Below are 20,194 nucleotides of genomic sequence, written 5' to 3' on the forward strand. Positions count from 1 at the left end.
ATATTATGCATGGTGGCATTCACCGTACATTCAGTCCTGAAATGTTAGACAAGATAAACGCTATAAATAAATGCAGTTGATGCACCTGCAGAAAGAGACATCTGTACCTGAGGACAGCGAAGACTCACCGGAGAACTCGGGTCAGTCTTAGCTGCACCTTGTTATATCTCTGGGCTGTCATTCCAGGCCATCCCTGTCCAAAGCCCCCAGCGATGGCAAAGAAAAGCATCCACAATGACCTGCAGATCTGGTTGCCACCATTGGGCCCAGGACCAACAAACCAGAGGCTTACGACATGTAGGAAAGGAAATACTGAGGGAAAAGAAACAACTGAAATGGACAGTCAGATACGAGCGAGTGCGTGTTTGTGCTGTAAATGGACAGCTTCGGATTGACTACACACTAGACAAGAAATCTCAAACGGCTTTTTTTTATTACATTTTTCAATCAATAACAGTACAATTTAGTACAGTATCTATCTTGCATCCAGCTCACCGTGGAACACCAACAGACTGAAATGAAATACAAAAAGTGAAAAGCTACATAAGGGTGCAGAGCTCTAGAATATTAATTGAAAGAGAAAAGGGAATCCATCTCAGTTGAATTGCATTTTCACTTGTGGCCACACACAAATACATCACATTTATTGTACATCATTGCAGAGAAAAGAAAAGTGAAAATATGTCACAACGTTAACAAAAAGTGCTTCTGTATACAGTGAAATGTCATTCAGATGCTCCGACTTTCAATTTAAGACCAAGAAAAAAATGTACAAAAGTTTTAGCGTGGACAGAGTGAGGATGTCTTTGTTCCATTGAGTGAAGGTGGGAAGGAGAGAAAGGACTCGTCCAGGAGACTTTTAAGATTGTAATTTTTTAAAAAAGATGACAAAAAATTGGCATCGATAGAACCGGTAAGCGTATTTTACACGTATGCCGTGGATAGTAAGTCTCTCCGTGGTCGCTGTTCGCGGTGCATAGCCTTACCAGCATTTGTCTGCACTCTGAGCCAAAAAATTGGCTTCTATTAAGTTCAATCGATAGGTTGCTCTCCTTTTTCAGGAACCAAAAGAAAAAAGAAATCCAGGATTTTTGCACCATTGAAAGCAAGTCTACAGCATGCACATCTAAATTAACCCGTGACAGACAAAAATAAATGTCTTAACTTAAAACAGACCATTATTTTCAGACATTGATTTGTACATTTCATTCACAGAGTTGCAAATGCAGTCCCAAGCAAAGGAAGTGTCTACCTAGTCAGGTGAGGTGTTTCACTCTGAGTGGATACTAAACACGACGCCCCCCCCTCCCCCCGAATCGTAAAATCCAGCCATGCCCCGTTACCTCAGCACTTACCTTGCTACGCCACCCGCGCCCACCCAAAGTCAAAGGCATATACAGGAATGGAGGGGGTTAACTGGACAAGTGACTCGTAAGAAGTCCGTTTGTACTGGAATGAGCATTCATAACTTAGAGCCTGTGCTTGGTTAGTTAACATAGTATTAGTTGAGAGGCAAAGCTTCTTCATGTGCAAAAGGCTGTGATGAAACAAAAACAGCTAGTATATAAATACGTCATGGACATTTTGAAAGCTGCTCGTGTAATATGATCCAAGCTTTTACTTCTGCGCGCTTTCTCTCACCTGGCATACAGTATATGGTTTAACTGGATTAGAAAGACAAGCTGTAATTCAAATAAATCTAAAACCACTAAAGGAATATGACCAGAGGAAAGCCATCAAAAAGAACAAACCATCAGAAGAGAATTCTTTAAAAAAAAAAAAAAAAAAAAAAAAAAGGAAAAAGTTAAATAATTTGTACAATTACACTCCAACGTTTGCTTTCGAGACGCACACATTTGAATGGGATGATAGTGTTGTCATTTTCTTTCAAGGTAACATAAAATGGTCCAAGAAGGAATGCACAAGTTTCTGATTTGATACCACAGGAGATCCTTTCTGAATTAGGTGATAAACAATTGTGCTCTTCTTTGTATAGGAAAGGCATTGGGTTCCCTTCGTTTGTGGTGTCCAAGTCAGTTTAAACAGTGTTGAAGAAGATGCTGTGAACATTCTGAAGTTGTAATGGTCTTCCAGTCGACTTTGGAGTTAAAAGAACATCTGGGAAACGGAGATCAGATTTAAAACACATTTAGGGGGAACAGAAATCTATAGGTACATGTCAACCCGCCTGGAGAGGAACCTTGTGACCGGCCTCCCGGGAAAACCGCATTAGCCGTGGGCTCTGACCTGAGACACATTCGTTTAGCCTTTGAGGCTGACCTCAAACTCAAGAACACAAATTCTTGAAGTTCCTTGGTGTGACGGCCCCACCCGCACAGGTGGGTTATCAATAGGCCGCAGCCCAACGATAACCCCTGAGATCTAGCACAGCCGAGACTTAAAGGCCACTTCAACTTGCCCGAAGCCTCAAGCTCGCTGCCCAACATCACGTGGGTCCAGAGGCGGACCTCCACGGACTAATGACAAGGCCTGACTGGTCACAGCGGATCCTGTCCAGAGGTTGTCTGGCGAATGTGAATTAGAAGAAAAAAAACAAAATTAACCTTCAGGCTTCAATTCCAGATCTTCAGAAAACTGTCCCAGGACCCTGTTGCCACGGCCATGCCGTCGTCGGTAACGCCCAGGCAGCTGACGCGGTTGTCATGTCCGGCCAACACACCTGGAAAACACACCATGCCAGTGAGTGACCCCGCATAGCTCCGAGCAGTCGGCCAGAAGATCTGGTCTCAGCTCGGCTGGCTCGGGATCCAGCGGCCGACGACAAACCCCCTGGAGATAGCTGGGCATTTTCTAGTACTGCAGCTGCGCTTAGGTTCGGGAACAGAAGGATAAGAATTTAAGAACGGGTTGCGGTTTGCAGACACCTGACAGTTTCCCTGGTAACGGAGCGGGAACTGCTTTGGAGGAATCAGGACCTTTACCTTCCCCACGAGGACTTCTTTTCTAACGCAATGCCTTGATTTCAGCCATCGGCTCGAGGAGATGGATTTAACTCCACCCCAAGCAGTCCACAGCCTGACGTCTAAGGATCGGCCTGCACGCAGAGGGGGAAACCTCCCCAGGGGTGTGTGACCACATCGGAGCAGAGAAGCTCAGATCTGAGGTCCTGCAGCTTGGGCTCTGCGGCCAGCATAGCCCGAATCCCCGGATCAGACTACAGCGTCATGTAGGAGGAAGAGTGCGCGTACGAACCGGCTCGGTCGGCCTTTAGCGTGTCCCACACGTTGCAATTGAAGTCGTCGTATCCGGCCAGCAGCAGGCGGCCGCTCTTGGAGAACGCCACCGAAGTGATGCCGCAGATGATGTTGTCGTGCGAGTAGATCATTAACTCCTGATCGGCACGCAGGTCGAACAGCCTGCAGGTGGCGTCGTCCGAGCCCGTGGCAAAGGCGTTGCCGTTGGGGAAGAACTGAGGAGGAGGAGGAGGAGGACGCTGTCAGCCCGCGGAGAGGGAACGCACACCATCACGCGGCGGATGCTTCAAAACGTCAACCTACACAGATGGCATTGATGTCGGACTCGTGGCCGGTGAAGGTCTGTCTGCACATGCCCTCCCGGACGTCCCAGAGTTTGGCGGAGGCGTCGCAGGCTCCAGAGACGAATAACCGCGAGTCCGGGGCCAGAGACAGGCTCATCACGTCTCCCGTGTGGCCGGCAAAGGTGGTGGTCTGCTGGCCTGTCTCTATGTCCCACAGTGCACTGAAAAGATCACACACACACACACACACCTTCAGCCTCCATCCAGCAGCTCAGAACATCAGCAGGACCACAGAGCACTCAGCCACACGCGACCCTCAAACAGATGCCACCAGCTCCACTTACCAGGTCGTATCTCCAGAACTTGTGACAATCTGGTTGTCGTCAAGGAAACGACAGCAGGACAGGTATCCTGTAAAACACACACACACACACACATAAGCTGTGCACAATGTGGTCTACAGAAAACTGACTTTTCTCCAGAGGACTTCATTTGGATGTGAATCAGAGGAGCATCAGGTGGAGGTGGACACTGCAGGTCTGGGTGTAGATGCCGGTGTAGACAGACGGTGCAAGTGGAGATGTACACAGATGGTGTTATCGTTAAAACAATGACGATGGCTGCCCTCGATCTTCTGGGGGGAACCCTCACCTGTGTGTCCGGCGAGCTCGCGGCTCACACGCACGTTCCCCTCACGAGTCTTCAGGTTGTAAATGGAGCAGATGTTGTCCAACCCACCACAAGCCACGTAGTTTCCTGAAGGTGCGTAGGCGCACGTCATGACCCAGGAAGAGCGCAGTGGAATGGCATGGACCTGGAAGCAAGCAGAAGACAGATATTTTCTGCCGCGCTCAGAGCGGAGCTGTGGCTCGGCACGATGAGGTTAAACATCTTCTCGTCAGCCATCGGCAGAGAAACAAAGTCCCAATACCTTCTGTTCTCCCCTCAACAACAGAGCATCATGCTGATGTGCAGGAGAACACCGCACAGATGTTCAGGAGAGTGACTTGAGTGACCGAGTCACGTTCACACCACTTTTCCACCATCTTCACGCATCAGACAAGGTAATGGTTTGAGGATAACGTCTGTGGAGCTCAGCTTAGCTGAGCCGCCTGACACCTGGACAGCAGAGGGATGCACCAGGGACCTAATGGTGGGATTAGGTGGGACCTGCAGCAGGATCAGACCAGAGCAGCAGAAGCCAACTACGAGCTAAGTGCCAGGATCCCTTTGTTCATGCCGCCACGCTGTCGATGAGCATCTTCGGGATCTTAGCGCTTCTCAGACCCTGGTCTGAACATGAGGAGGTCCTGAGTGAAGCAGAGAGCTATATTTACCCTCCAAGCTTCAAACCCTGAGGAGCAGACAGGATCAAAGCTCGCTCTAAGCAGGTCTTTTTTTAAAACCTCCTCAGAAGGGAGGAGTCTCTTCTAATTTTACTCTCAGTCCTCCTGAGACTCAGACGGGTTTAATCAAAGATGTGAGATGTAATGGAGACTGAACCTCACACTCCAGGGCTGGAGGTCTGGGAGAAGGTTCCCCGGCTCTGCGAGGTGTGTTCACCTCAACACACATTGCTCAGAGGACACTGAAGAGAGGCTGAAAAGAAGGAGCTCCTGCCTGGAGGAGAAGTGGAGGGTCACACTGGTGGTGGCAGGCAGAGCCTCCTCGTCACTGACGCATGGACCTCTGTCTTCCAGGACCAGGACTTCATTTGAGGCAGCTCATCACGATCTGAACCTTCACCTGCTTCACAAATCTGACTGAGATGAAGAGGTATGGAGACACGTTCTAAAAATATGGATTCACAATGAGATCCAGACTGAGGAACTGCTCAGATGTTACAGAGCAGAACCAGACCTTCTCCTGAGCTACATGAGCCAAAGCCCCCCCCCCCAGCTGCTCCACCAGGTCCTGCCTCTTTTCCTGAGCAAACCACCAACACCTGGTGACGGATTCGTAACACGGCGTCACCTGTGTGCACAAGGCCTGCGGCCTCAGGACAGGGCTAACGCCATGGATGGACGGGTGGATGGATGTTCCTGGCACCCTAGATGTTTACTGAGCTAATATTAGCATTTCCCCTCAACTGAAGGCAGTGTTTTTTTTTTTTACAGAGAGCTTCATCTCTGAATCAGGGTGAGGTCCTCTTGGCGTCTCAGACGTGGACCTTCTGTGAGCCCAGCACCATTTGGGTGAAGCTAATCTCACCGCTCTGCCATGCAGCTCCTCTAACAGCAGTACTCACCTTGTTTGTGGTGTAGCTGTCCCAGATGATGAGTTTGCCATCTTGAGAGGCACTGACCAGGAGCCTACAGACACAGAGCAAGATGGTTTCACTCCAGGATGGGGAGCCTTCAGGCCCTCAGGACAGTTTTCTCACCCATTGAAAACATCTTGTATGGAAAATAACAAAACAACCCGTTCAATGTCTACGAACGTCGTCTCCTCCCTCATCAAACCATCCGCCTTGAGGAGTTCTCACAAAAGGCGGAAAAGCTAGATCGTGTACTGGACATGTTCCCTCGGCCAGGAGAAGAGGAGGACCTTACCTGGAGTCTGTTCCCCAGTGCATGGCGTAGATCTTGGCCAAATGACCCCGCAGCGTTCGTCTTGTACGCATCTGGATTCGTCCAACGGGGTCGATGTTAGCTGTGATCTGCAACACATGTGAGGCTCTGCTCGATTCTAGTAACCATGACCTGGATGACGAGAAGGTGCGGCAGGCCACCCGTGATACGTGTCTAAGACTGGGCCTGAGCTGCTCCTCACTCCGGGCTGAGAACTTCCACAGCTTTCATTTGTCCCTTTCTTTGAAGAGTCTTCTGTAAAGGTTCTCATGCAACACGTCCCTTCAGAGCTTCTCAGATGATGATAACCAGACGTGCCGTCTCCTGTTCACAGATCGCCGGAGACGGCACGTCTGAAGACCGTCTGAGTGAGAAGAACCTCAATGCACCCTACCTGAAACTGGTGCTACCTGCATGTCAAAGCTGCCCACCTACGAGCAGACCCCTTGGGGAGAACCCTTACCTATGAGCAGACCCCAGCTAAGCTAAATCTAACACGGAGAAGCATCTCAAGCAACGTTTCAGAGAGGAAAGACTGAACGGTGACCTGGCACTTGGACCTGGAGTAGCGCAGGAAGGGTGGACGTTACCTGTGATAGCGTGGCATCAGCACATGCTTTCCTGGCATCCTGCAAAGGACAGAAACCCGTCAAACACTGAGATCTTCTGGAAGGCTCCGACGGCCGACTGCTGTTGGTGCCTCACTCACTTTGATCTGGTTCTTCAGCTGCTCTGCCTCTTGGCGTAACTGGTCCAGTTCACTCATCTTACTCTACTTCTTCGGGTGCTTCTCTCCAGCGATTGGGGCACTTGTTGATCTGGAGGCAAAAGACACGGCATTAGCTCAGCATCTTAAATGATTTAAGATCACGAGCCAGCAAAGAGGCTCTTCAGAGACATCTCTGCCAGGAGGAGGCCCGACGTGGACACCTCCAGGCAGACCCTGCACCTCGCCAGTCTCCGGGACACACTCCGCTCACAGTTCAGGGTTCAACCTTGCTTTCACACCTCAATGTCACCGATGTAATCCTCGCACACAATTTGGATTGCAGGACAAATCCTGTTAAGGCGTGACTTCCCACTGATCCGAAAAGCAGTCATTATCCCGATGACCCCAATCCCAATCCCAGGACACGTACCGGGCCAGCCAAGTGATCAGTAAGCCACTTACACACATGAAGAGCCCCAAACCCCATTCACACTAAACAAACACATCCTGAACCCCAGTCAAACAGCAGAGACATCTGGGCAGAGGAGGACCACCCACCCTGAGGATGAGCTACTCAAAGAGAATTTCATACGGAAAAGTCCAGTCTTCTACTGAAACGTAAATGCAGATTGGAAAGGTGCATTTCTTCACTCCTTATTCCAAGAAATCTTTGGAGATCCAGCAAGCAAACGCTAAGACAACAGGATGATGAAGGCATACAATCCTGTCTCTGATAAGGTCAGTGATGGTGAAGACTTTTCAAATCCAGTCTCTGACCGAGAACTTCGAATCCAGTCTCTGATCGAAAACTACATCAGTCCTCTTTGGAAGAGGAGAACATTCTCATCAGCCGTGTCCATCACATCATCACGGAGAGAAAGTGTGTTCGATCTAAAACAAAAGTGCTGATCCATCCTGTGGGACTGTGGAGAAGCAAACCCCCACCTGAGAGGCAGCAGGTGTGGAGTTGGGATTCCAAACTAGACCATTCACAGTCTGGTGTGAAAGGGTTAAAAACACCATTAGGCATCTGAGAGCTCTTCTGAACACCCGAAACATCTCAGACGTCCACACGACAATGTCAGGAGACACCTCTACAGCTCAGCTGAGGTACAATTAGGGTACAAAGTTGGAGAGTGATGTGCCATTTGGACGAGCCTCATCTGTCAGGTTCCAGTCCAGACCAGATTCTAATGCCACCTGGCCAGGTGATCCTGCTGGCACTCCGACTGGCTAACCCTTTCCAATGCAAGTCCCCTCTTATGCTCATCAGTCCCTTCATAAACATGTTATGAAAGGCAGTCTTTATATAGTTCACTCAAACGACAACCAACGCCCACAAACAACTCGGACGTATATATATTTCATTCAATCATTATTTTACATGACACCAATCAGTTAAATCGTGCTGAATGGCAGGCAGGTCTGGAACTGCAGCCTTCAGGAAGGTTGTGGACAATATACATTAATACAATAAATATTGGACAATCCCTTTTAATTACTATCATCTGCGTTTCAGCAGCCACGTTTTATCAGTACATTGCCCTATTCATTGACCTCTGACGCCATGTCAATCCATGAGTGAGAAACATAACTGTATTAGAAGCAATTCTAATAAAGAGTTCAGTAAAAAGGGAGTATCACCCATCGAAACTAGTCATCTCCAAGTTCTTGGGACATCTGCTCAGGTCAGAACGCGCCTCTGTGGTTCTGGCTGAGGCTCCCTCACGACCAGCCCTGAAACCTGGACGTGAGCCTTCACAGAAGACACTAAATATTCAGTTAGCCAGTATTTTCCATTGAGCTGTATGGATGCTTGCAGACGTGGAGTTCCTCTCCCTCATCACTTCTCCTTTCCAAGCGCCTGATCTGGGTCAGCTGACTGCATGATAATCAATGAGTACTGGTAAACAGCCTGAAGTTGTAGCTCAGTGGCTGCTCTCGGGTCAGTCAGTGCTCGCCTGGCTCCCGAGTCAAGCGGCGGTGAGATTTCCACTTCAGGTTTGTAGAAACCGGGTCAGCTGTACAGCGGCGGCCCGCCGAGCTGCCAGCGCTCCGCGGACCGGTGTGTTATGTTTTGCCGGTCTAAAACTGGATCACTGAAAAAAAAAAGAAAGCCATAACCAGCACTATCGCTCTGCTGGGCCGTAATCCTAAAAGCTGAAATCCCCCGTCAATGAGTTGCTAATCCTATCCGCGTCCGTTAACATAAACAGCTGGAAGAGCCACGGCGGGCATTAGAAATATGTTTTCATTCATAAAAGGATGAGTTTAATCTTAATTCTTTTAAATACAACATGCTTAGACCAAGTGGCCGGATTGTCTCTGATCACACAGGTCTGCAGGTCTATTCCCCACTGCCCCAACTCCGGGGACAGATGATCCGGGTGACTATTGGCAGAGTAAACGGCAGCAGCAGAATAATTATTATTATTAATAACAAAGATTTGAAATACATTCATTATTATTACACACATAATTATAACTATTATTATTATTACACAGCAGTGCTAAAGCCCAGCAGAGTGCTGTGTGTGGTTTGCTCTAGCTGTTTGTGCTACACTCACAGTTTGCTCAAGGGCTGTGTGCAATACAGAGATTTGCCCAGGTCTGAATCGCTGCTTCCTGGCCTGTGAACCAACCGGCTCGGCGTCGGTGTCGGCCCGGTTCCGAACTGTGACCTCCGGCCCTCGCAGGACGGCCGTGCAATGACGGCCACTATGACTTGCACTGATGGAAATCTGAGGAGATGCAGCCGAACGCCATCTTGCAGGCGGCCGTCCGCGGGTTAGCCTCGCTAGCAGGCTGCGGCTGCGGGCCTGCGGCCGCGGGGCGGCGGCGACCCGGTCACCTTCCCTTGGCCACCGGCGGGGAGCGAGCCGTCCGGCTCCGCGGGTCCGAGGCACAGGGCAGAGCTCACAGCGGTGCCTCCGCGGCCTGGGCGGGGCGCTGGTTCGGGTTAGCTGGAACCCGTCGCACTCGAGTCCGGTAGCCGCCGCAAATCCACTTAACTGCGGCGACAATCCCGTTAAAGGCGTCCGCGGCCAGCGGAGGCCGAATCGGGCTTTGACGCCAATCCCGTGCAAACCACTCAAATCCAGCCCCAGACACCACAAGGTCGGGCGGGGGAGGCCCGCGGGACCGGGCGGGCGACGATACTACTTTACACGACACGTCGCTCTTCGGCGACGGGGGAGCCTCGCCCGCCGGCCGCGGAACAGGGCGTCGTTCGGCCCCGACCGGCGGGACCGGGCACCGACCGCGGCCGAGCCCGGCGGAAAGCGGCGCACCGCCGCGGCCGGCCCGCCGCAGAAAGCTAACTCATCCGCCGGGCTACCGCCGACGGGGCGGAGGTGGGGGTGGGGAGGGGGTGAAGGCTGCAGCAGCTTGTGTCCACAAACTGGATGTTTTTCTACAACACTCCCGAGATTGTCTCACCGGCCGTCGGCTCCGGAGCCGGCCGCCGCCGGGGCCACATGACGAGGATGTTTACGGGACGGGCATTGTTCAGCCCAGCCCAGTCCGGCAGCATCGACCCGGGGACATTTTCAGGCTTCGGCGACAACAAAGCACCCCTGTCACTTCGTTACTGAACTTCAGACCCCCCCATCCGGTCCACCGGGCCAGCTCGGTACCGGTGAGCCCATAAACGTTTTCCGGGTCCAAACCCCAGCCCCCAGGCCGAGGAGTGCCTCCGACGGGCCACCGAAGACACAGCGGCGCTCCGCCGCCAGCCGAGAGCCTCGGCTCACATAGGCAGAAGTTGGCCGAGATTAATTGACGAATTACCCGAAGTAGCCGGCCTGAGAGCGGCCGGAAGGCCACTTACGGCCGAAAAGAGTGACTGGTCCGCGCGGACACGAACCGACGACCGTCCGCTGACCGACTTCCTTGTCTGGCAAGAAGCAGCCAGCGCGCCCTAAGCTAGCAGCGGAGCGGGAGGCTAGCTGCCGCCACTGCTACCCCACCCCCGGGCGGTTCCGCTCCGCCGCCGCGACCGGCCAAAGGCTCCGGCAGCCAGCGGAAGACTGGGCGCGGCGCCCCCGCCGCGGTGTTCCCCCTTACCTGCTTCAATTTGCGGCTATTTTGGCGTTCGGGCATTGACTGGAACTCCGGTCCGAAGCGGCCAGCAGCGCGGCGCTAGCTGTGTCAGTAGCTCTCCGGCTAGGGTCGGTGTTCCGAGGAGCGGAGCGCAGCTTCGGCGGGGGAGGAGGGAGGGGGAATCACACCCACCGCTCCGGACGCGATGCACGGCCCCGGAAGACGCGGCGGCGGCGGATGTGTCCGAATCACGGTGCCGTTTTTACCGAGACAGCCCGTGGTGTGCCTTTGGCCGAGCGCCGCATCAGCCCTTCCCTACAAACGCTTCGTGGCGGCCATCGAACGCCTGGATGGGCGCGGTAACCCTGCAGTCCGCGGTGGGAAACCCCACGCCGGCACTGGGAGGCGACCCTGCCGGCCTCCGACACGACCACCGGCCCGGTGCCGTTCAACCAGGACGGATTGGAAGTCTAAGTGTAAACCCGGTCCGGTACCACGAAGCATGAAAAGTATTCGGAGAGTACTTTATCAACCCCCAAACTGCACTCTGTCAAGTGGAACATGTACTTTGTCAAGTACTTAAAGTTAAACTTGCAGTTTGCCAAAAGTTCTTCCACTTCTTCTTTCTTTCCCCTTAAACTACAATCCGTACTCTTATCAAGCAAAACCTACAGTTTGCTAAATAATGACATGCAGTTGAGAATGCTGTCAGGTATCTTCATGAAAATAAGGGAGGCATGTTCTGGCTGTGGCACAGGAACATCACCACGATGTGCTCGGGTGAATGGGACTTCAGATTATGGTTCCTCGGTCACGCCGACAGCTTGAAGGTCCAGTTTCCCCTGAATTCTGCAGAGAGGACACTTGAGAAGGTTTCTTCTCCCAGTAGTTGACTGTATAATCAGAACAGGAGACATGGGCATGAGAACAGGTTGCAGTTGTCACTGGTAGGGAACTCAGACAAAACATGGACACAAAATGCAAAAAAATTTCCAAAGCTGAGCGGAGACTACATGGCATGTCTGTATGTTTTGGTGTTTTATGTGCATATCCTGTAGTCACAATAGAGACCACAGATTTCCAGTTCTTGCCTCACAGTTTCTTCATCCACAGCGATGACGAGAAAGAAGACTCCGGCTCCCCTGAGGTCTCGTCGTGTCCCGACGAGTCCTTTCAACCATGATCTCTCAGAGGACACACCGGCTGATGGGCTTCAATGGGTGGTTTGGATGAAGAAAATCACACTTTTCTGAAGTAATCTAACATTGAGCTGGTCTTCTAGAGCTGCTGTCATCAATTGTCCTCATAAGCCCCTCTGGAGAAAAAAGTCAATGAATTTTCATATTAAAAAAAAACAAAAAAACAATCAATCTGATCCTCCAGTGGTAAGGTCCTGATTGGGCCTGAAGTCAAGCTCCATTTGAAATATGGTTAAATGGTAAACTTATACACTTATACAGAGCTCTCATCACCTTCCCTATCCAGCCACTTGGTCCTCCGTTTCTGGAGGAATCATGAGGCGATTTCCTTCTCAGGGAGGAAACTCATTTTGGTTTCCTGTCCTGTATCTGTGATCTGGTTCTTTGGGTCCCTCCTCACAGCAGGTGACCGTCCCAGCTGACGCTGCACTGATCCAACTTCTGAACCCCCACTCCAAAACGGGTCCCCTAAACTCCCCGGCTGTGCCTAGAACTTCTGGTTCTGAACAGAATGGGTGACAAAAGGTGGCGCTGTCGGAGTCCAACAGGGCCACCAGCTGCTGTAAACCTGCCCTCCCACCCAAAGCTGGGGGGGGGGGGGGGTTTGACCCTTTTGTCCACCTGGTCAAACCTCAGCATACAAGCTAGAGGTGGGAGCCCCGCTCAAGAGGCCCCTCGTCGTTCGTCCAAAGGGATCCTCTGAACCGCACCTTGTACGGTACCTCACTCAGGACCGTTTTGCCTTGGGTATTCCTACCAAGGGCATAAAACTCCAGACCACTGAGCTTCTGCATCACTGAGACACAAACCCTCCACCAGGGTAATCATTTTCCAATTTTACATCATTTCTGTTTCTTCAGAACTCATGATTGTAAATCAGGGTTGTGCCTGACCGGCTCCTGAGTCCACGTCGCTTACATCTGAATGAGGACGTCCGTTCTGGATCAGGTCAAAAAAGAAGAAGAAATCTCATCCATTTGAATAAAACTCCAAAGTGCTGGATTTGGTTCTGGATTGAACGACATCACCAGTGTCATCTATACTTCTGCTGGATCTCCCAGAGAGAAACATCATTTCCATGAAAGGATGTCCTGTGTTCTTTCTCTCTTTAACCATCCGGAAGATGGGCGGCCAGTTGGACACAACACGTCGGATCCTTGTCTTCCTTCTTTGAATCTACCTTCTCTTTAGATGATCCAGTTGGATGTTGAACGAGGACCAGCCTCTCCACTGTCATTGACCTTCTAGACCTGATCACTGAAACCAGACGCCGTGTGGACGAGGTCCAGATCAGACCTCAATGGGTGGGAATAAGCAGGGAAATCTGGTTCTAGTGTAAACCCTGACTTGGACAAAATCACATTGTGATGAATATCCGGCGAGTCCAGGAGCTACATGGTCCCCTTCTTGGCCCGCAAGGTAACATTGTGAACGCCGCTGTGGTGAAGTTGGAAATAGCTTCTCCCTTATTTGGTGGCGTGCTTCCCTCGGAGCCACCAGGGCTGCCAACACCTGCCCCAATTCCACACAGCTGATGGTGGTTCTCACAAGGGGGACGCAAACCAGAGGTCACATAAACATCAGGCTTCTTTGCACACATGGTTTATATCTTCACCATAGAAATCTCACGTCTCTTTTCAACTCATCTGAGGTGTCCTACCTGCCACAGGGCCTCTGGTTGCTCTCCTGCAAATTTTTGCCAAGACCGGAGTCTCCCTGGTGGGTTTTGCCAAAGCCCGAGCTCAAAGAGCCATAGAAGGCGGTGAATGCGAGGCTCTGCACTCAGGGGACCGAGTCTTGCCGGCGGGGAGGCCAACACCCCCTCTGCCCTCAGTGTTTCCAGCAGCTTCTCCGAACAGGTTTGCAGCTCCAGAGATCATGGTGAGTACTGGTGCTGGATTGCCCGACCTTCATTGGGACCGGAGGTACTGTGAATACTTCTCTTCTACAGAGCAGTAAACTGACACAGGAGCAGATCAAGGAGTACAAGGGAGTGTTTGAGATGTTCGATGAAGAGGGAAATGGAGACGTGAAGACGAAGGAGCTGGAGAGGCTGATGAGCCTGATAGGAATCAACCCCACGAAGAGGGAGCTCCTGCAGATGGCCAAGGAGGTGGACAAAGATGGTAACTATCAAGTGTTGAACCCGTGACCCCAGGCAGGACGATCTTCTCTGGGTGAACCCTTCCTCAGGGGCCACCTGAGATCACACAGTCAAACACGATCTGTCGGCCCTGAGCTGAACCTGGTGAGATCCAGGAGAGAGAATTTCACCTTAACTTGGTGAATCCTAGTGGCTCTGGAAGGACCTGGTCAGAAGATACTCTTTGTGTTGCTCTTCTGGAAAAGGGACACCCGATGGGGTTTCTTTAGAAAGGCCTTGCCGCAGTCAAAACCTGCTCCTTCGACCGAGGATCCTGAGGATTTTGGAGGAGCCTTGGGTGTCCCGTTGAGTCTGGAGTTGAACTCAAAGTCCTCCTCTCCAGCAGAACCACTAGGTGGTGGTGTTTCCTCTTGATTCACGACTAGGTGTTTGGAGATGCCTGGAAGTAAAGGGGCAGGAGAGGGTGAACCAGCACTATTTATGATCCATTCAGGCGGTCTGCTGATCTCCTCTTGGAGGTGATATGAGAGTAACTAGTTTATGGAGAGAAACCAGATGCCGTTGCTGGATCTCCTGCTTTGCAGGACTTTAGTTCATCCCTTTTGGTTTGGCCTTATCCTCTTTCCACCAATCATCTAATGGAAGAACCTCAATGCAGAGCTGCAGGATGACATTCTCATTACCGCTGTCACTCGTGTGAAATTTCAGGCAGAGGACTGTTCACCTGTGGAAGCTTCCTGGATCTCATGGCGTTGCACCACCAGAGAACCAAGAACCAGGACGCAGAACTGCGGGCAGCTTTCAGGGTCTTCGATAAAGAAGCCAAGGGCTTCATAGACTGGAACACACTGAAGTAAGACCAGCTCTTCTGAGGGTCGTTCAGGAGAGCCTCTGAGAACCGACAATCGTGTGATGACGCTCGTGTTTCCTCCTGGCAGATACGTCCTGATGAACGCCGGGGAGCCGCTGAGCGAGACCGAGGCAGAGCAGATGATGAAGGAGGCCGACAAAGATGGAGACGGAACCATAGACTACGAAGGTACTGGGCTGGAGACACCCGGATAGAGACATCGAGACTGAATTTTAGTTGGACTCATAAGCAAAGATTTCCTTTTGGGATTCTTCTTCTTTTCCTTTGGGCTTTTCCCTTCAGGGGTGTCCACAGCGAATCAACCTTCTCCATCTAGCCCTATTCCCTGAATCCTCCTCTCTCACACTACCTCTTATCGCTATTCCAATTGTTACAATTACAGTTTAAGTGTTGATTTAATCTTTTTTCCAGAGTTTGTGTCCATGATGACCGGAGACTTGTTTAAAATGAGCTGAAGGACCGCGGATTCGACTGGCCTCCACTAGTCGACATGTCTGCGTTTGGGTTCAAGAGCACTTCCAAACACCAGCCTACGTGTCTTCCAATAAAACATTTTCACTCTCATGTTGTGTATGTTCACTTTAAACTGTTCAAAGAGGTTAATTCAGTGCGTTACGAACAGCAGACCGTCAGAAATGAAAGAGTTAACCCCCCTACCCGGATGCAGTCGTCCTCCTCGGCCCGGCAGCATCTGCTGCGCAGAGCCATTAAATCCCATCCTCATCCCCGCAAAGCTAAACAGACAGCCGGGGGAGCCAATGGCGTGCCTTGCCCTGACAGCAGCGGACCAATGGCAGGGCGAGGGGGGAGGGGCTTGCTGCGCGGCTTGCTGTTTTCAGCATCCCCGGAGCAGAGGCGCCTGGGTGACATTCCTGAAAGGCCAGAAACGGGGGCAGATCCGGGGGAGGCTCGGTGATCGGAGGGATCTCCTGCAGGCTGCGGAGACACGGACACTTTGGCGTGGATCGTCAGAAAGATGGCTGCTTTTCCAACGTGAGGGGCCGAGGCTGAGTCTGCACTGAGGAGGAGGAGGAGGAGGAGGAGGAGGAGGAAGAGGAGGAGGAAGGGCAGGCGGTGGAAGAAATGTTGCCTCTTCCAGTGAGGTCTTTCCCCCTGCAGCCGGAGGCTCACCTCTGAACCCAAGCTCACCAGATCTCCAGGTACGTAACGTCCCTGATCTGTGCAGACCGGCGGGTAGCGCCAGGTCACGTTGGCAGGATTAGAAGATCAGCTGTTCACTGCTGACCCTCAGCTCATCTTCACTAAAAATAACAAGCACTGTGTCGTGAGGTTCTCCAAACAAAGACCTCCTGTGAAGCGCAGGGATGGTAGACTAGACCCCAGCAAGGGTTTGAACCCCTTAGCTGGTTTTCAGGAGGAACCCCGGAGAGCAGCGGTTCCTCAGCTCTCCGTCCACAACCAGCCTTTGGGAAGAACAACAGCCTGCACATGTTTCTGATCTGCAGAGGAAGGAGAGGAAGAAGATGATGAGCACCCCGTCCTCGCTGGGGTGTGTGTGTGTGTGTGTGTGTGTGTGTATGTTTGTGTGGGTGGTTCACAGACCACAACTCTTCTGGTGCAGCGTGTTTTTGTGGGACCTGATTTTGACATCAAAACACTCTTGCTGGGTGCACACACTGCAGTTTGAGCGGTTAGAATTCTTTTGTTTCTTTTTGACGTTCTCACGCCACCTTCCTCCTGAGCCTCTTCTACCCACAACCCGTTCAGAACAGCACCTTCAGCCGTGGTGACATCCAGCCGGCGCTGGTGAGGACCTCTTTGCCTTTTCTGTCCTGACACCACCGTGCACGTTCTCACAGTTTTGACTTAAACTAAGCGTTAGGTTAGCGTTAGGCGTTTGTCGTATATGCTATGCTACGCTCTGGTGTTGACATCAGGGGCTAGCATTGAGGTGCTAGCAAAGTCATGAGTACGTGATATACACGTGTCTCAATAATGTTTCCTTCATTTTGATGTTAACTTCCTGCATTACTCTAAAGAGGACGGTCAGCCGGAGCAGCCGTTCTGGTTCCGGTTCTATTTTTCATCTCTTGAAGACCTTCAAACTGTAGTGCAGAAAGGAGACCTTCAGGGGCCGCAGGAACCTGGACCGCTCTGTGAGCATGGACAGGCTAGAGCAGGTTCTGCAGGATAGTTTATCTGGTATAGGTGACAGATTACAGAATCCTACAGAACAATCTGGACTGCGGCCTCTGATCGGGTCTTATCAATCACCTATTGTCGCATCTTTTAAAATCAGGGTAACTGTCCCCTTTGCAGATCACATGGGTGAAGGTTCAGCACCGCCTCAGCAGACCCCAGACCTGCCCGAGGGCGCCCGCCTGGACAAGGTTGCCAGCGAGACGTGCTAGAGCCAGCGCCGCCGTCGACCACAACCCCCCCCTCCCCCCGAAAGCACCGTCACAGCCGAGAATGAGCGTACCCGCAGTGGAGACCACGGCCGTCTTCCTCCCCACAACCCCTCCTGGCCCCCTCCTCTCCACCGCCTCCAGAGACAACATCACCTCCAGGACAACCCTGACCACCGTAGCTGTCACCACAAATGAGACCGGCTTCAACGGCACGGCGCCCCCGGAGGCAGTGCTGGAGGGCTCGGGGCTGGGGATGGTGCTGGTGCCCTTCGGCATCATCACCGTCATTGGCTTGGCAGTGGCTTTAGTAAGGAACCTTCTCATTCTGTCTGAACGTTGCATGTTAGCCGGTGAGATGTGTTGTGTCTACACGGGCGAGCTCCTCACAGCACCGCCTGGGTGACGGCGAGTTTTCGATGAGGCTTTTGAAAAGCATGTCCGCTGAAGGTCATTGACTCTGCTGTGTAAAATCTCCCGATCTGTCTCCCCCCCCCCCCAACATCCCAGATGCTCTACATTAGGAAACGGAAGCGGTAAGTGGGCCTTCGGCTTAGATTTTCCTGGTCTGAACAGAGCAGCCGTGAAGAACCCTTCACGATCCTCCGGTCTCGCAGGTTGGAGAAGCTGAGGCACCAACTCATGCCCATGTACAACTTCGATCCCGCCGAAGAGCAGGACGACTTGCTGGAGCAGGAGCTCCTGGACCACGGGCGGGAAGGCAGCCTCGCGGGTCCCAACGCCAAGGTGAGGAGGAAGCCTCTGGGCAGAACACCAGAACACCGTGTTCCATTTCTCCCGTAACGGATTCTGTTTTCTCCCCCTGAAGTTTGGACAAAGGCCTAGTGCTCCAACCCAAACACGGTAAAGTATCTCCGGTGTTTTCTCAACCTCCCCTCCCTCTTTTTTGGTGTCAGCCATTGTCACGGCTCCAAACCTTGTCCCTTGGTGTGCGTGGACCCGGAGCATATCGCTCGTACCCGGCAGGAGGTGGTGTTTGTCTGCCCTTCCTTTCGCACCCCTTCTGCTCCCTCAGTGTGATGCCTCCACACCATCTAATCCGGGTCCAAACCAATGAAATCGGACCGTCCAGGGTTGGGCGGGTGGGGGTGGGAACGGACCAAATCTAAATCATCACGACTTCTACAGAGTCCCCAAGGGACTTCTGACTTTTACTGCAGCTTTAACAGGTAGTCTCTTGCACAAGTTGCAGCTCGAATCCTTCATTCCTCCATTCACTAGGACTTCAGTCCTGAGTCCGTTCACACAAACAGACCAACCTTCTTCAAGGTTCAGTCCACCAGACGCCAGAAGAATCAGACACACTCAGCTTACCTGACGGTTTGCAAGTGCAGCTGGAAGTTCTTGAACGAACGAGGCTGTGGACGTTAATGAGACCATGGCATCAAGAGAGCAGCCGCGGCAGGAAGCCGTTTGCACGATAGACACCTTGACCTTTGAGAACGTCCCCAACACCAGAACTTCTTCTGAGGTTCCTGCAAGTCTACCATTTCACTGTCCAGTTCAATCACCCTTCGTGTCCCTGACCAGAGAAGACCAGATGACCCTGAAATCAACGACACAGGGTTGAACCAGTAAATTCTGTGAGTGTGAAGCTCCTGAACCGACGCACCTCAAACAAACGTGTCCAGCAGACAGTTCTCCAGGTGCCACCTGGCGACGGCAATGTTTGGCCGTCACATGATCTGGAGCTGGCCTCGGACTGTCTGAGCCTCAGATTTGGATATCTGGGATTGGTCCTCTGAGCTGCACATTTCTGACCTTGTCTAGCACTTTGAAACGGCAGTGGAGAATGTCTTGGAGATTCGCCTTGTGATCCGTGAGCTTCGCCATCAGGATCCGTCTGACAATGTGTTCTTCTCCCCTGCAGACCCTGACAGCATCCCAGGGGGCGACGCAGAGGCCCAGCCGCCTGGTCTTCACGGACGTGGCCAAAGCTCTCAACGCTTAACGGAGCTCCGTGAGCCAGTCACCGGTGCCATCGGCCCCGCCGGGATCTGTCGCTTGGGAAGGGAGAAAGGGAAAATGGACTATTTTGGTGCTGCAGCTGAGAACTTCTCCATCAGTGAGACCCTGCCTGAGGTCTTCAGTTCACGAAGGAGGTTAGTTTGCATGCATGATAGCAGGCAGGAGGGAGGTGTCACATTCCGTCCTGCAGCGGTTCCACTTGGAGATGATCTGATGCACTTCTGAAGCCACCTGACGTCGGTGCTGTGAAGACGTCCGCAGACCTTCAGCATCTTGCTCCACGGCCGAGGAGGAGGGTCGGTCTCTCCCGCTGTCCCGACTATAGCTTCGACACTGGACCACCTTTCCCTCCGTCCGTTCCTCCGTCTTCAACATTAAAACTATGTAAACCACGTTGACAGGTGTCTTCTTTTGAGCTTCATCTGAGGACACACCTTCAAACACCAACCCCGGCTTTCTGACCAGGGTTCATGACCAACCTCCCAGAGAAGACCTCAGACTGCTGGAGGATTCTGACGTGCAAGTTTGCAGGTTTGCAGATGCAAGTTTGGCCCTTCAGGTAGGAGCAGACTTACAGCTCTTCGGAGGAGAAGGGTGTCCATCAGCCTGGTCGCCTCCAGGTCACAGAAGGTTCAGGGCGACGGATCAAGGGGGACCTGCTCCTGCCAGAGGTGGTCCGGAGGGCAATCCAACATCAACACACACCTTCCCGTGGAAGGGCTGATGCCTCCTGGCAGCAGGTCGGCCGACGGAGCGGAGCTTCACCTGCGAGGCGTGAACAGAGTCCAGGTGGAGCGAGTAGGTCTTTCCAGAACCCACGGACTGCAGTCATTCACAGTGTTT

General features: G+C 52.2%; 3 protein-coding genes across 5 annotated transcripts; 2 read left to right on the forward strand and 1 right to left on the reverse strand.

Annotated features, from left to right (window-relative positions):
* Positions 1-414: 414 nt before the first annotated feature.
* gnb1b (guanine nucleotide binding protein (G protein), beta polypeptide 1b) lies at positions 415-11,198 on the reverse strand. 2 transcript variants are annotated; one of them, XM_086149549.1, is made up of 11 exons: positions 10,844-11,198; positions 6,779-6,887; positions 6,660-6,698; positions 6,052-6,158; positions 5,748-5,811; positions 4,151-4,313; positions 3,844-3,910; positions 3,519-3,720; positions 3,214-3,430; positions 2,565-2,680; positions 415-2,118 (listed from the first exon to the last, which is right to left on the reverse strand). In XM_086149549.1, exons 2-10 carry the CDS (start codon positions 6,833-6,835, stop codon positions 2,574-2,576), a joined length of 1,023 nt encoding a protein of 340 aa, XP_086005675.1. In that variant the 5' UTR covers positions 6,836-6,887; positions 10,844-11,198; the 3' UTR covers positions 415-2,118; positions 2,565-2,573. The 2 variants fall into 2 exon arrangements, with proteins under 2 accessions (XP_086005675.1, XP_086005676.1); XM_086149550.1 differs by lacking the exon at positions 10,844-11,198 and adding an exon at positions 9,346-9,787.
* A 2,379-nt stretch (positions 11,199-13,577) lies between these two features.
* On the forward strand, positions 13,578-15,535 carry LOC147232608 (calmodulin-like protein 6). Its single transcript, XM_086148812.1, has 5 exons — positions 13,578-13,899; positions 13,970-14,144; positions 14,831-14,975; positions 15,061-15,161; positions 15,405-15,535. Exons 1-5 carry the CDS (start codon positions 13,897-13,899, stop codon positions 15,446-15,448), a joined length of 468 nt encoding a protein of 155 aa, XP_086004938.1. The 5' UTR covers positions 13,578-13,896; the 3' UTR covers positions 15,449-15,535.
* A 238-nt stretch (positions 15,536-15,773) lies between these two features.
* On the forward strand, positions 15,774-19,744 carry c7h3orf18 (chromosome 7 C3orf18 homolog). 2 transcript variants are annotated; one of them, XM_086149558.1, is made up of 6 exons: positions 15,794-16,153; positions 17,274-17,672; positions 17,873-17,898; positions 17,980-18,109; positions 18,192-18,226; positions 19,254-19,392. In XM_086149558.1, the coding sequence occupies exons 2-6, from the start codon at positions 17,427-17,429 to the stop codon at positions 19,258-19,260; spliced, it is 444 nt and encodes a 147-aa protein (XP_086005684.1). In that variant the 5' UTR covers positions 15,794-16,153; positions 17,274-17,426; the 3' UTR covers positions 19,261-19,392. The 2 variants fall into 2 exon arrangements, with proteins under 2 accessions (XP_086005683.1, XP_086005684.1); XM_086149557.1 differs by lacking the exon at positions 18,192-18,226 and having other exon boundaries at positions 15,774-16,153; positions 19,254-19,744.
* The last annotated feature ends 450 nt before the right edge of the window (positions 19,745-20,194 follow it).

The sequence above is a fragment of the Fistularia commersonii genome, chromosome 7, assembly GCF_037954325.1.
Source record: "Fistularia commersonii isolate RoL2024-O1a breed Wild chromosome 7, RoL_Fcom_v1.0, whole genome shotgun sequence".
Classification (NCBI taxonomy): Eukaryota; Metazoa; Chordata; class Actinopteri; order Syngnathiformes; family Fistulariidae; genus Fistularia; species Fistularia commersonii.